We start from the raw sequence: 16,552 nt of genomic DNA, 5'->3' as shown, positions 1-16,552 counted from the left end.
CAAGGTCAACACGGAGGTCTACATCGGGATTTTAAGTAGGTATGTTCTTCCGTGGATCAAAGAACAGTACGGTCCGAAGCCAAATGTTGTATTTCAACAAGATGGGACTCCGTGCCACACCTCGAACCGCACTCAGAAGTGGTTGCAGGAACATTTTCCTTTCTGGGCGAAGGATATGTGGCCGCCATCCAGCCCCGATCTTAATCCGCTGGATTACTCAATATGGCGCGTCATGAAGGCCAAGGCCTCTTCTAAACGCCACCCGAGTACAGCAAGCTTTAGACAAACATTGACCCGTACCTGGAGAGAAATGGATCCAGACTACATTATTAGAACCTGCCGTGCATTTCGGAAGCGTGTGGAGGCCGTAATTGCAGCAAGTGGAAACTCGATCGATGATTTACATAGTTTAAGACTCTGAGAAACACCCCCCCCTTTGAATAAATAAAAAACTCGAAAACGAAATTTTTGAGATTTTTTTTTAATTTTGACATTGCTCAATGGTGAAAACATTATCAAGCATACGGTAAATTGTATCACTTAAAAGTACTCGCAAAAAATAAGTCTGTCAATCGATTGTCATGAAATTTTCAGTGGTTTTAATACTATATGTAAGCTTGGTTTACGTATCTTTATGTCACTCTATTTCTTCATCAAACACAAATGCCCGAACTTTCTTCTTAATTCCACCCATAAGGTTTTGTACAAAGGTTGAATCGACATTTTTTCTGCTTTCAACCATGATTTCAACATTTCCTGCTCGGTAGTGACAACTTTAGGATGTTTACGGAGTTCATGCTTTATTACAGGCCAGTATCTTTCAATCGACTTTTGGGGATTGAGAAAATAGGAAACAGTTTTCGAATCATTCATTACGTCAATTGAAACAAGTATTTGCTTCAAATGAGATGAACTGATGAACTTGACGAACGAAATAACCGGTAGCCAAGCCATGTTTGACAGAAGGAATGTTCATCGTGACTCGATAACAAGAAATGTTTAAAAAAAAAATTTAAAAAGTTTTATTTATCCAAATCTGATTTAAAACGAGTGAGTAAGAGTGATAAATACAGTAAAAATTGTTAATTGAATCTAATTTGCTTCGAAATCGGGAGGTCATGGACTCCAGTATCAACCCGAGTACCGAATGCGGTAATTTATGGAATCATACCAGGAGCCCTGCGGACTTCTTAACAAGAAGCCACTCAGATGGCTTGTTGGTTTCCGAGAATTCCTATGGACTTTTCATAGAAACTATAGGCTTGCGAGTCTCTTTGACTTCAGATTTCCAGATACTCTGTGGACTCACTTCCAGAAGTCCAGTGGAATAGTTTTCTCGAAAGTCACGTGGGAATTCTTTCGAGAAGTTATGTGGACATCTCTCTGCAGACCTGTGGACATCCCCCTTTAGTAAACCTCCAGAAGTCCTGTGGACTTCTCCTCCAAAAATGCTGTAGACTTCGCTCTAGCTCTCAATTAAAAACTGTGGATGTGCTTGACTATGGTTGAGACCCTGGTCATTTGTGTTTCTTTTTCAGAATTCATATGAACTCTCCTTTCCGACATCTCCCAGAAGTATAATCGACTTATTTCAGAAGTCCCGTGATTTACCAGAAATCTGGTGAACTTTTCTTAGAAGTTCTAAGTTCCAAGGTTTTTTCCGCATAAGCCATGAACCGGGCTTGGTACTTCCGGTCCGTCCCAAATTTAAAACTTCGCGTGTACGAACGCTTGTTTCTAGATAAGGGACCATGCACTAATTATGTCACGTGACATTTTTCCTATACCTTACCGAACATTCAACAACTGAACGTTTGTTAAAATTTTAACCCTCATTTCAAAAGCTGTTTCACTGAATTTAAATTTCAAAACACGGTCAGCCTTGTATCAATAATCGAATCTTGCTATTGTGGTGAAATATTCCTTGTTTTGAAACCTTAAAGCTAATTAATTAAAATGCCTGATTTTTAACAAAGAGTTCAGCTGTTGAAAGTTCGGTAATAATTTCTTAGTATGATGGCTACATTAGGCGTCGTATACAAACGACATTTTTCGTTAATAATATATAAATTACAGGCAATCCAAGTATGCCTTCGTAATCAGGCCAATAGAATTTTTACAGAAAAACAAGTCGAATGGGCGATTGATTCTTTTGCTCCTTTCAAATCACCAGGTAGGGACGGAATTTTTCCAGCACTACTTCAGAAAGGAAAAGAAACTTTGACACCCATTCTAACAGGCTTGTTTAGAGAAAGCTTAAGATTAAGTTATATTCCGATAACTTGGCGTCAAGTAAAGGTTATATTTATTCCGAAGGCTAATAAAAAGGATCAAACTTCTTCTAAATCCTTCAGGCCGATCAGTTTATCATCCATTATGCTAAAAATAATGGAGAAAATAATAGATCAGCATATAAAATCAACGTACTTGATTACAATTCCTTTGAGTAAATATCAATTTGCATATCAAGCTGGTAAATCAACAGTAACAGCTCTTCACACGCTTGTTACAAAACTAGAAAAATCTTTTGAATCAAAAGAAATGTCACTAGCAGCATTCATTGATATTGAAGGAGCATTTGATAATGCATCTTATAACTCCATAAAAAACAATATGTTGAAGCGTGGATTCGACAAAAGCATCGTTAAGTGGATTAATGAGATGCTTTCTAAAAGAGAAATCTCAGCAAATCTTGGAAGCTCATCCATAACAGTTAGAGCTGTAAAAGGGTGTCCTCAAGGAGGTGTGCTTTCACCTCTTTTATGGTCTTTAATTGTTGACGAACTTCTCAAAAACTTAGAAGCAAAGGGCTTCGAGATAATTGGCTTTGCTGATGACATAGTCATAATAGTACGAGGAAAATTTTATAATATCATTTCAAATAAAATGCAAACTGCTTTAAATTATGTTTCGTCGTGGTGCGCTAAAGAAGGGTTGAATATAAACCCTTCTAAGACCACTATTGTACCGTTCACACGGAAAAGGAAATTTTCTATAAATAACTTAAAATTGAAAGAAACCTTTTTAGAACTTTCACGAACAGTCAAGTATCTGGGAGTCATTCTTGACAGTAAACTTAACTGAAATTCACATATAGAGCAGGTTGTTAAGTAGAGCTTTTCTTCATCAACGACATTATTTCAATGCGCATAGATTCGGCAGAAATTCTCGTACAATTAAATTTTTACACACCTTGTCGATATCTTAGAACACGGAATTTATTTTCAGAAACATCGTACAGAACAAACTATGCAAAAAATAGCCCAATCAATCGAATGATGCGCCTATATAATTTGCATTGTGGAACTATTGACATCACTATGTCCAAGCAGCAAATAAAAACTAAGCTAAAACAGAATAGAATTAATGCATAGTATTTAATTAAACATTGTAATAATCATTGTATGTAGTCTACACTGGCTTGACGAAATGGAAATAATAAGGCAATAAATGCTCTTTGGATAAGTAAAAAAAAAAACATTTGGTAGGAAATGGGGCCTAAAACCAAAAATGATCCACTGGATTTATTTGACGATTGTAAGACCCAGAATATCCTACGCATCATTAGTTTGAAGGCCGAAAACTAATGAAAAATCGGCTCAGAAGAAGCTGGGGAGACTGCAAAGACTAGCTACTCTCTCAATAACTGGTGCAATGAACAGCACACCGAGTATTTCACTAGATGCTCTACTTTATCTGATTCCGTTGCATCAATTTATCCAATTAGAAGCTGAAAGGAGCGCTTTAAGGATTCAACGAACAAAGTACTTCCTTGAAGGTGATCTTACAGGACACCTTAGCATTTAAAAAATGTTTGATATTGATTCTCTTGTATTAAAAAATGAAGACTGGATGGAGAAAAATATAATTTCGATCGTTTATACAACGCAGCAGAATTTGATCGTAATGTTTGGGAAAGTGGGGGACCAAACATCCGTCCAGGTTCAACTGTTTTTTATACAGACGGTTCAAGATTGAACAACCGTGTGGGAGCAGGGGTAACTGGTCCAGGGATTGATATCTCAATATCCATGGGTTACTGGTCAACCGTGTTCCAAGCATAAATTCAAGCAATTCTTGAATGCTCTGTAATATGCTTGCGCAGGAATTGTAAACATTCGAATATCTGCATTATGTCTGATAGTCAAGCAGCATTAAATGCTTTAAAATCAGCAACATGCAATTCCAAACTCGTATGGGAATGTGCAATGTCATTTCAGAAATTGGCCTGTCAAAACCAAGTAAACTTATATTGGGTTCCTGGCCACTGTGGAATTGAAGGGAATGAAAAAGCCGATACGTTAGCCAGGCTAGGATCATCACAGCAATTCATAGGACCAGAACCATTCTGTGGAGTTTCTACTTGTTCTCTTAAAATGGAGATCAAGAAATGGAAAAAAAATGAAAGTGGAGACCAATTGGAGCAACACTTCCATTGCTAGGCAGTCGAAACGGTTCATAATTCCGAACATTTCAATGACTAGCAAAATTCTTGAATTATCAGAGAAAGATCTCAGGTTCTATACTGGTTTGATGACAGGACATTGTCCATGTAAATATCATTTGAAGCTGATAGGAAAAATTCAAGAGGATATTTGTCGATTCTGTGGTATAGAAAAGGAAGACTCTGAACACCTGCTATGCTCTTGTGCAGCAATCTTCAATAAAAGGCGTATTTTTCTGGATAAGGGGCTGACAGAACCCTTTGATATTTGGAATGCAGGTCCCAGTAAAGTAGTACATTTCATTCGAAATGTAATACCTGGCTGGGAAAATGCTTTTGTTCAGTCTATGTCGGTCGCTTCACAAAATAGTGATACGACATAACTGATAAAGCAATATAAAAACGGGGAATATCACAATAGATCAAAGTAATGGTCGCAGTGATGAATACACCCAACACCGAAAAAAAATGCCTTCAAATGGCGATGTTAAATAAAAGCATGATAATCCATCTATTTATGTTTTATTGTTTTAATTTATAGGTCATTTGTGACTTATCCGGGGATGATATTTGAACTGGTGACAGTGGCGTGAGAGGTATGGATGTTAACCACTATGCCAGGGCCGTCCCCAGAATCCATCTAGTTGTAGGTATTGTGGAGTGTCGAACATTTTATGCAGCGCAGTATGCTTCACGCCAACTAAGTTTCAAAAATGATTTAACCTCCAACCAAGAACCACAGCCAATGGGACCGAGTCATAACATGATATGCCACAACATTCACCCAGATCGCGGCTTTGAACCTGGTCCCCGGTGCGCTGGTTATGTTTCAATTTCAACCTGTTTTACATATTGACCTTTCCACACGCTTTCGTTGGCTGGACGCGTGAAAAAAACCATCATTAGGCTATTTATGACCATGTTTTATGATCGACCACGTTCCAGTGTGCCCGTCGGTTCTAAGCTAACGAAAAAAAAAATGTATTAACATAAAAAAATCTCCTCAACAGTGGACAACCGCATCGTGCGATAAAATTAATAACGCAAACCCAACGGCATTAATTATTCAATCAAACAAAATCGTGGCTCGGTGGGCCACCTCTTCTCCCATCCGCGACGATCCAGTTTGATGTTCAAACAGCTGATGACAGGCAAAACCGGGAACCACGCATACCGCACTTCCCACCGGGGCTGACGAGCTTTAATGGTATGCGCGTGTGCGATTAAAGCTCGAGGCCTATAAAAATTGAAATTGCCCCAACAGCCTCGACCAGTCAGCATCAGGTCCCTGGGCCCCTGGATCCGAGTCTCCGTGAGTTTGGATTCGGGAAGTAGAGTCGAAAAAGTGTTTCAAACAGAATCCAAAACAAGCATGAATTTAAATGAGGAGGCCCGGATCGCCGTGGTTGCTGGTTTGCTGGCTATATGGTCTCGCCTGTGGCATTGGTGGCTGCGGTCATTTCACGGAATCATCCATCCCCCTTCCTTCTAGGTGTGGGGGGGATGGCAGAGAAAGAGAGAGAGAGAGAGCGCACGCGAGCCAGGAAGGTGCGATTGCGGAAAATACGCGATACGAGCGCGGCATAAACATTCACATATTTTCTGGTGGATTCTCGGCCATAAACAAGCACACACATAAGTACATGCTGCGAGAAGGGTGAGCTGTTTGTTGCTGTTTTTTTTTTAAATTACATCAGTTCGCGTTTGCCGATAAAAATTCCGAGCAATGTTTAATTATCCATCCATGGACAGCTAATTATTGCGTGAAGACCAACGCATCTTTGGTATTGTTGCTGGCCGGGTCCAGTCGGCGGTGGTAAACTCTTTAGATAGTGGCCAGCGGCAGGGAAGAATGGACAGTGGTACAAGGTCTAATTACGCTTTGGTGCGATGATGGTAGAGTTATCATGTTTAAGGCTACGTTCTTGTAATGATATTGGCAGAACTATGAACCGGCATGACTTTCACAATATATTACTAGTAGTCTATATGCTCGCGGTAAATTTTCGTGCTGGAAATGTATGGAGGCATCTGAAATAGAGACATCAAGGCATAATATACATATTATACTGTGGTGTGGCACAAACATGTTTAATATATTTTTTCCATTCAAGTGCGTCTAATTATAAATGTATTATCTTTATAATTCCGCAAGACGATTAATGACCGTTTCGTTAATCTGAAGTGCACATCAAACTAGGTAATTAACGGTGGAGGATAAGCCGTTTCATCAAAAGAAGAAAGGTTAGGGATGCCTTAAAGATATCGACTTGGGGACTAGGGATGTTGCAAAAATGGAAGACTAGACACTAGATTTGAAAATCTGAAATAAGGCAAGAAACAAATTGGATGGAAGTATCAGAGATGTTCAAGGGTCATTCAATCACAGTTCGAATTTTGGAAAATACCTATCAATGGAAAGAACGCATTTTTTTAGAAAACAGTTGAAAACTTCGATGAGAAGTTTAATAACTTTTCAAGAGGTAGTTATGTGAGCTAGCTTAGCGGGAACCTTAGTTTGAAGATGAATATACATATACGGGAGTCATTATTCAAAGCACTCAACATAAAATTATGTTCACTATCCTAATTTCATATTTTCAAACAGACACCACTATTAACATTCGGGAATCTTTTAGCGATATACTACTAGAAAAAGAGTGTAACTAGAACTTATTTTCGGTATACAAATCAACGTTTCGGTTTCAAAACGCATACTATTTTTTTAACCTTGATTTGTTTTCCTTCGATCTTGTTTTCCGTTCTGAGTACCAATGCTACCGACGCCAGCTCTCACACCTGGACCCCACCCTATTGGCCCATCAACTCATGGATCGGGGAGCAACGGGTTTACTTCACTTCCAAGAGAAGGCGTGATCAGATATTTTATGCCTCTCGACGGCGCCGACTGGGATTAAACCCTGGCTCTGGGATAGAGGCAATCACGCTTACCACTACACCACCGGTGTCGCTAAGCGTGTTTTGATGATATTCAAAACTTTCTAGAATATACTGCTAAAATTAGATTTTAATAAAATATATTCATACAATCAAGTTTCACCATTCTGGATCCATTTTTTAGTCATCAATCATTCAAGAGTTTAGATAATTTGATCAACAAGATCAACCTGAGCTAGCACGAATTCTTTAGTAACAAAACATATCAAAACAAATGCATAGAGTTTATACGGATCAATTCCTTTGAATAATAGTTGGAGTTCATATTATTCGATCCAATAGATAAACCACGACTGGGTCAATGAGCATCTTTCACGACCAACTTCTATTTATATCATTTTTTTTTATTTATTTATTTTTTTTTTTAATTATAGTCATTTTAACGCTCTTAGGTGATTCGTGACTTGTCCGGGGGTGAGATTTGAACTCGTGACTTTGGCGTGAGTGGTATGAATGCTAACCACTACGCCGGGGTCGCCTCCTATTTTATATCATTGTATATTAATTTATTTGATAAGACTCAATCGAATTAACCTTACAGAGTCGAGGTTTCTTGTTCACTATACAAAACATCTTAAAACTACAGTCAAAAGGTACAACACGATAAACACTTTATCTTCCGCTTTGGTTTAATTGTATGGCAGTATCGCTAACGGGGGCCAGAGCGCTTCCATTGCAGCATTGGACGCAAAACGTGGTCATCACTCGCACACTCATCACGAAACGATTGCATTCAAAAGTCGACAACGCATCTACCGAAAGAACAATGCTGATGAAGAACAATGAGGAGGACCACACGATGGTTGCTGCCGAGTAAAAAGATGATCACGTGACACACATAGAGAGTGGTCTGCTTCTGTGGACAGCCGAGTGAACACTGATCTATTTATATTAGATGTTCTAGATTCTTCAACTCGTAGCGAGACATGTTCAAACAATTTCATGGAGACGATGCGCTTCTCTTACGATCAATTTCCATGTTCCAGGTTCACTAAATTGTCTACGAGTTCAGAAAAAAATATCTACTCGATCAACTGTGACTGGATCTGGGGGTTTCATCCGGTAATTTCGCAACTGTTTGTATTTGTATTTTAAAATCAATTCTTAAAAGCCTCACACATCCAACTGTGGGAGTGGGAGCGATAGATAACGTAAGCTATGTCTGTTTCGAATTTGGGAGCCAATACCGACCCGATTACCGAAATTACCGGATTCCTGTTTTTTTCTCTGATTAGTATTCCACTAACAACCCAATTTCATGGAGTATATTCGCATCATTTACGATTAATTTAGATGTAAATAAGATGCTCTAGGTTCTTAAAATTGTTTTCAGTTCTTATAAAATGATCTATTAGGTCTACCACGATTGGTACAATGTCCATAGCAACGAATCATATCCCGAGTAGCGCACTTTTAATACGAAAAGCTGCAGCAACTTGAATATAACTTACAACGATATGCATCAATAACGATCGAATTCCATGCATAAGATATATTCTAAGTTCGCTATATTGTCGTGAAGTTCAATTCGTTTTATCCACTACTTCACCAACGACTGAGGAAATGGTCACAGGAGCAAATTGATAGAGCCTATGTGCATTTAGACTGACGCAAAATTTGAAATTTTCGCTCCACAGTGCTCAAACGGTTCCAAATTGTGTCCTGATTATCCTCCCAAAATTTGAACTCCTTTAGTAAGAACCTGACTTGGCACAAACAATTTGAAGTTTATATGGAAATTACTATGGGGAAACCATAATTTCGGTTCATATCTATCTCAAAATTCACCAGCTCACTCTACTTTGAAAAATTATAGCTTAGCTTTCTCAGCTGCAACATTGTTGAAGATCACTTTTCGATCAAATGTAAGGAACAAACATTATTAATGATTCAAGTCACTGATGTCTTATGATAATGCTCCATCAACTGTTAAGCAGGCAACATTGGTGTTTATGGCGCGTAGAATAGAGGACAAAAATCATGGCTACTATGTCACACTGCAGAATACAGTGTTGCCCACAATACAGTTGCTTAAACTTCCCGTAAGATTATCAATCTCTTAAACAATTAATAACTATTTAAATTGACGTTTGGCTGAAAAACAATTTTGTGCAAAGTTATAGCTGATAAAAATTCCTATAAGAATAGCAATAGAACATGTTAACAGTACAATATGAAAAAAAGCCAGAAGACAATGAACAAAAATTTTGGATTTCCCATAGTAATTTCCATATAAACTTCAAATGGTTTGTGCCAAGTCAGTTTCTTATTAAATGAGTTTAAACTTTCGAAGGCTTATCAGGACCCCATTTGAAACCCTTTGAGCACTGTGGAGCGAAAATTTCAAATTTTGCATCAGTGACTATCCGTTTATACAAGATGTTCTAAGTTTGCCAAGTCGTCCTGGAGATCAGTGAATCCGTAAACTGATTCCCATTACGGTTTGGAGAGCCTGGAATATCTTATATTCCTGGAAATCGATCCATAAATCTGTTTGGACAACTTTCGTTGTTAAGGACATTGTCCCAGTAGTGCAAGATTGTGTAGATTATTTGATTTGAACTCAAAGACAATTTTCAGATCCTAGAACATAATTATACATGTAAATCGGTCGTAAATGATGAACCTGCTTGGACATGGTCTCAGTAGCAGTGAATCAAACGATCTCAGATCCTGAACGGTTTGGAGAGCTAAGAAAACTTGTTTACGTAAATGATGCGCATAGACTCTATGCATCGGTTTATTTATTTATATATGTTTTAAGAATAGTTGCGGATGTTGCCAGAATTAACCGAATTAATGAATGTTTATTACCGGGAGTAATAGGGAGGTAATAGATTCGCAGCTTCAGCGTTCACTTGGGTAATATGTAGATCTAGTATTAATTTGTAGTATAATATAGCACTAATTTCTTCTTAGTCTCTAGCCGTAGTTGTAACCTTATGTTGATTTTACTATTAATGATAAAGATTTAAGCACTAGATAGGTTAATATATGTTTTAGCATTATATTTTTAAAACAAATTTAGATTTTAATAATAGAATAACTTCACTATAGCATGTAAATAGTCTCTTCGTGTAATTTGTTCATTATCGGGTACTGACATGATCGATGACAGCCGCCTTTGTTCACACCCTACGATCCGCAGACATACGAGGGGTTCACCGAACCGAAGGGCGTGCTAAAAATTCATTTATTCGTCAAAAAAAAAAACGTAGACTACATGCACATGTTTCGCTGCTAAAGTAATTTGCTAAGTCGTGGTTGACCTAGTAGATCATTTGATTTGATGTCCAGGAATATTTAGATAACAAAGATCATTTTATACATATAGACATCGATCGTAGATTAAGCGTATCTTCGCTTAGGACATCTATTTTTCCTTGATTTGTTTTCCGTCGATTTTGTTTTCCGTGCTGAGCACCAATGCTACCGACGCCAGGGAGGCAGCTCTCACACCTGGACCCTACCTATCGACCCATCAACTCATGAACCGAGGACCAACAGCTTTACTTCCCTTCCGAAGGAAGGCGTGATCAGAGATGTTATGCCTCAGAACATCAAGGCGGCGCAGACTCGGAATGAACCCAGGCCTGCTGGGGTGAAAGGTAATCACGCTTACCTCTACACCACCGGTGCCACTGCTAAGAATATCTTGAAAGCGCTGGTTGATCTAGTAGATCATGTAATCTTAATTCTTGAACGATTTGGAGAACCTTAGATATTTGTGGTAAAGGAAACTTATGGTGAATGGTGAATTTAGACTTAACGAACATGTAACGTTGCTAAGACTATCCTAACTGTTCAAATAGAGCACTTAGTACGATCTGAGCGCCAAGTTGGATTGAAGAACCTTTGACGTCTTATTAATATTGTCTTGTTTCTTAAATATTTATCATAGTCCTATGAACCTGGCTGGAAATCTCGTATAAGACTTCATTGATACTCACAACACGCGACGCTAGACAAAACACAGCATTTATCATTCTTACAATGTTAAAATAGATTAAAATTTACCTTTCTGACAAACGGTTTCAGGTTGTGATGCTGCCCATCTATGGGATAATGTCCAACGTGACTTTATTGATCTTGTAGATTTTCAGATATGAAGGTCCAGTAAATCAGATCTCATCAATCATACCAAGCAATTATTTAAAGATTTTAATGTAAATTTGCAAAAATAACACTATTCTTGCTCCAGAAAATCAGGAATAACTTTTAAACAGTCAACAATAGGCGAATACTTTATTCAGTCATAACATAAAGTCCTACTTATGAGCTGTAAGAAATTGCTAATAAGCCTTATTTTGATACCCTTTTTTGATGATCAAATGTTATTATTCTCCTAAAAACCGTGATTTCAGAAAATAAAAATAAAATCATTGAACATTAAGCATCTAGTAGGCTGTGACAAATGTTTCTCTTATGTAAGGGACTCCAAGATATGTGTAGAAAATATAAAAGGGTTGGGATATACTGAATTTCGATGCTTTTATTTATTTATTAGTCAATCAATCAAATCGTAGACTACATATTAACATTATAACTTTAGAAATATTTGTTCAGCTATGACTATGAAAAATCAACCTTTATCAAACATCGGGGGTATCTCTAATTCATGTTTTTCGGAAATACCGCCTTCCATACCGCTATCATTTGGAGGGTGAGCCCTTGGGTTTCCAGATCATGTGTTATTTTTGGTCACACACACTTAAGGGCCACCCACATAAGATCCGGATTTGAAGCGTTTCGGCAAAGTGACAGCTAAATCTATTCATTGTCTAACTGTCAAATTAGGGTGAAAAAACTCATATTAATTTAGGTACTCTGAGAATGAAATTTAGCGCCAATGTTGACATAAAATTGAAATCATAACAGACGCGAAATTCCAGTTACGAACTTTTTAGTCACAATTGAGGAGTACCGTAAAACGGGGTTACATTGATAGGATTTTGAAGTATATTCTAAATATTTTTAACATCAATTCAAATTTATTTTTTTAAACAAGTACTGATGATCCTTAAGTCAATTCGTTGGTAATTTATTTATTTATTTTATTAGGACTTATGTTCTAAGACTTCGCAGGGTTCTGAAATACACTGAAGTCTTTTTTACACGGTTTTTTTTACGCGGTTCTTTTTACACGGTTTTTTTTACACGGTTTTCCACGATTTACACGGTACGTTTTTAACGATTTCTCGACAACGATACAACCTATTGACTTGCTTCCAATCACATTATCCGTTTCAAGCTATAGGTAATCGAATGGCATACTTAAAAAAAAATCACAATTTTTGGTGTAAATACAGAATTTTTTTAAATATGTCTATATGGACCATATCATGCTTTAATTACAAATGGCATCAAAATCCGATTTTTCAAAAACATTTAAACATGCGAAAAATCAAAATCTTGTAGGTTTTTTTTACACGGTTTTTTTTACACGGTACGTATACCCCGTGTAAAAAAAGACCTGACTGTACATTTTTAATTCTGTTGAGGGCATATTTAGGACAATCATTTCACAATTATGTTTATAAACAGTGATTTACCGTTCCAAATTTAGCGTAATGGGTCCGATGGCGATCTACTTCGAACAAGTTTCGATTGCGTAATTGTCGGGATTGTAGAAGAAAAGGCGTGAAACTCAATTAATTTAGTTCTTGAGATATGCAACATTGAATGAGTATATAATCAGAAAACATCACCAGGAATATGAATAAAACATTTAATTTATGATGGCTATATTAGAAATACATTTTATAAGTGATAATTTGAGTGCTTTTCTAACAGGCGATAAATAAGAAAATTTAATTTTAATATGTTTGTATAATATGTAACACATACAATATAAAAACTATATACTATATCAACGGAAATGCCCTGATCTACTATATGGAACCAATGTTTCCAATTCGGAAAATTTTAGCTATATTAAGTGCTCTCAAACCGAAACATAAGCAAATCGACGAAGAGAACGTTTCATTGAATTGATTTTCTTGTTTCTTTCAACTGATTCTTATGTCAAAAGGGCCGCTTACATGTATCGGTCTCAGGGAACCTAAATTTAAATGACATTTTCGTAGTGTGTACCCCGTTTTAAAGTACTTAATTTTACATGACATGTTTGTTTCCGTCTCATCTTCTATGTCAAAGATTGATTCTGTCACTTGTAAAATGAGTTATTTCTACAAACTGAAGCAGATTTTTGAATGTAAAATTACGTGTGTAACGGCCATTAATGAAATTTTATATAGTTATTCGCGAAAATTCAATTAATTACAAATGAAATTTTCACTTTTAAGGAAAACAAAGATTTTTAAATGCATTTAAATGGATTATTAAATACTTTCACGTAAAACAAAATTTGAATTGCTGCATTTTTCAACTAAGGCCAGAAAATACATCAATGTGCCAAATGAAAATTTAATGTTTAAATTTAAATTATAGAGATAGAGCTGGAATAAGGGCGTAACAGCTTTTGTAAACAATGACTTCTCTCGATGATTTTTTTGGAATTCACGCAAACAAACAAAATTGTCGGGTAGAAGTCTTCCCCTACCCGATAGTGATGTTGATTTGCGTTGGCGAGCCATGACTTACTAGAAATCATCCAAAGAAGTCACTGTTTACAAAAGCTGTTACACCCTAATTCCAGCTCTATCTAGTAATTATCATAAAAAAAAAACTGTCATCAACCTTGCAACATGTTAAACACACTTAGAAATAGCTACATTTACACCAGACGTAAACCATATTGGACGTAAATCATGGAACGTAAACAAACATTTCATGTAAAATTCTCGCGTCACTTTTCAAAAGGTCATTAGTAACAAATGTAAACAAATCGAGTTAAGCGATACAAACTATTGCTCTTCTAAAATTGTATGTGATGCAAAAACACCCATCCAAATTTACTTTAATTTTTTTAAGATAATCAAAGGTCGAAAATTGTCCAATGTACAGTTTTAAATGATGGGTACATGAGTGTTACTTCGGTCATTCGGACTGCCTAACATGATTGGTGCTCATTTTCTAAAGGCGGGGCTAATCTAAAGTTAAGTACTCTTCTCTGAAATCTGTGAAAGGGAATCTATTATCATGTAGAACAAAACGTCCAATGTAACACTCATTGATTATGTCATTGAGAAAAATCGTCCCATGTAACATGTCCGATGTACAACTTGAATAGTCAAAACGTCCTATGTGGTTTTTTCTATATTGTAGCATGAAATCCAAAGCAAAAAAAAATGTGATTTTACCGTTTCTACTGAATTTTCCACGTTATTATTCACTGACTACATTAAAAATAGTATTGCAAAATGTATTGTTTTTAAACAGTTAAAATAATAATCTGTCGAACTTCAACTCCGATTTTCTCAAAATGGTGGATATGTTGCATAGGTCTATTTTAAAAGTGACGCGAGAATTAAGTGTTCTCAAACCAAAACATTAGCAGCTCGACGAAATGACCGTTTGATTGAATTGATTTTCTCGTTTCTTTCAACTGATTCTAATGTCAAAAGGGCCGCTTACATGTGTTGGTCTCAGGGAACCGAAATTTACATTACTTTTTCGTATTGTATGGTTTTCTGTTCTGAACTTAGCTTAAGGCAGGTTTGTGATGTGAGACTAGATGGGAATTCATACACAGATAGAAATATTTTGTAATTTTCAACTAGCAACTGGCGAAGGTTTTTAAATACAAAATTACACGTTTAATGATTTGAAGTTCAACGGATTAAAGCAGTTCATGTAAATTTATATCATTGTTCATTGAAAGTTAAATCAGTTTCAGCTTTTGAATTTTATGTAAAATCACACATGCATGTAAAATTCAATGCAAATGAATGTATTATTAAATACTTTCATGTAAAATTAATGTTTTATTTCTGTATGTCAGAAAATACATTAATGTGCCATTTGTAAAGTTCCCACAAATAATTTTAGCTGGCACTAGCGTATACAGGAAAAAAAATAGCTACGTAAGCCATTTGTTGCCTGTATAAGCTTATCTGCTGCTAAAACTGTTAGTTGGGCAGGGCTTACATAATTTCGGGACCAACGAGAGTTCCTGTTTAAAATCAACCTTGTCAGTGCGGACACTCATTCTCAAAATATTCTGTCAACAGTGCTTCCAATAGCTCGAGTCAGCTAAGCGCGAACTGCTGCTTGCTAGAGTGGGAACGTGAGCATTAGTTCAAAATTCCATTCTGTTCCGTTCACCTGGCGTTCAATTACCATAATTTAACGTCAAAATATCACTGATTTTATGACACTCCGTTCGTTTCGAAACAGCAAAAAGCCCTGATATGCATATGTGTACATACACACACACACACATTATGCAATTTGGCAGTGCAATTTTTCGCCTCCAGAAAGTACCAATGCTGTGTTGAGCACGCTTGGCGGCTTAAGACAAAAGAAGCGAGTGTACAAATTGTTGCAACTTTCGGTCTTAGTTTGCGACCGCGGTCGTTCCGCCCAATAATGGTGACAGACGCGGAACTTTGGCATGTCGCGAGTGCAATAAAATTATAATAAAATTGTAAAAATATGAACAACGGGGTAGTTCACACCTACCGGGGTAGGATAAATAAAGATTTGAATTTTATACCTGTTTGTTCTTTGCTCACGAAGCGTTGCTGTGGTTGGGATTGTTGCTGTTGTTGATCTGGTGACTTGTAGGGACAGGAAGTGTCTTGAAAACGAGAAAAACGAAAAAGAGTCATTGTTTAACGGTTGAACAGAGGATGATTGTGATGGCGAATGCTTGGTCAAATGTTTGACCAGCGAGCCATGCGTGGATTGGACCTCGTGTCAAGACGACGGCGGCGACGACGACGACACGGAGTAGACTAGATTCGTGTCGCAAAGAATTGCGAAGCTCAATGTTTACACTTTCAGTTAGCATTAGTTAACGGGGCCTGGTAAACATTTAGCACCCCATTGGTTATATTGAATCGTGTGTGAAGGTTATTTCTGAATGAAAAGCGTGCATTTATGTCTATTAATATCAACCGTATTTTCGTCAAGTTGGATAATTTTCGTTTTAAATGGTTTTTTGATTGTTTTTTGTTCCCGCTGATCCCAGTATTTAGATCTGGGCATATTACCCAGGTTGACAAACTTTTTAACATGTAATTTCAG

The 16,552-nt window shown here is 36.9% G+C and overlaps 1 protein-coding gene across 2 annotated transcripts in view; it reads right to left on the bottom strand.

Annotated features, from left to right (window-relative positions):
- The window catches only part of tup (LIM1_Isl and LIM2_Isl domain-containing protein tup), a 189,006-nt gene that overhangs the window by 93,760 nt on the left and 78,694 nt on the right, over positions 1 to 16,552 (bottom strand). The window contains exon 2 of one of the 2 annotated variants that reach the window (XM_065232918.1): positions 16,020 to 16,103. The exons of the other annotated variant lie outside the window; for it this stretch is intronic. Within the exon in view, the coding sequence (XP_065088990.1) occupies positions 16,020 to 16,103 (84 nt within the window). The remainder of the gene's footprint in view (positions 1 to 16,019; positions 16,104 to 16,552) is intronic. 2 annotated transcript variants of the gene reach the window in all.

Source organism: Ochlerotatus camptorhynchus, unplaced genomic scaffold, assembly GCF_037179485.1.
Source record: "Ochlerotatus camptorhynchus isolate MF236.1 unplaced genomic scaffold, CSIRO-AGI_Acam_v1.1 ptg000379l, whole genome shotgun sequence".
Classification (NCBI taxonomy): domain Eukaryota; kingdom Metazoa; phylum Arthropoda; class Insecta; order Diptera; family Culicidae; genus Ochlerotatus; species Ochlerotatus camptorhynchus.
This window is presented reverse-complemented; position numbering and strand designations above follow the sequence as displayed.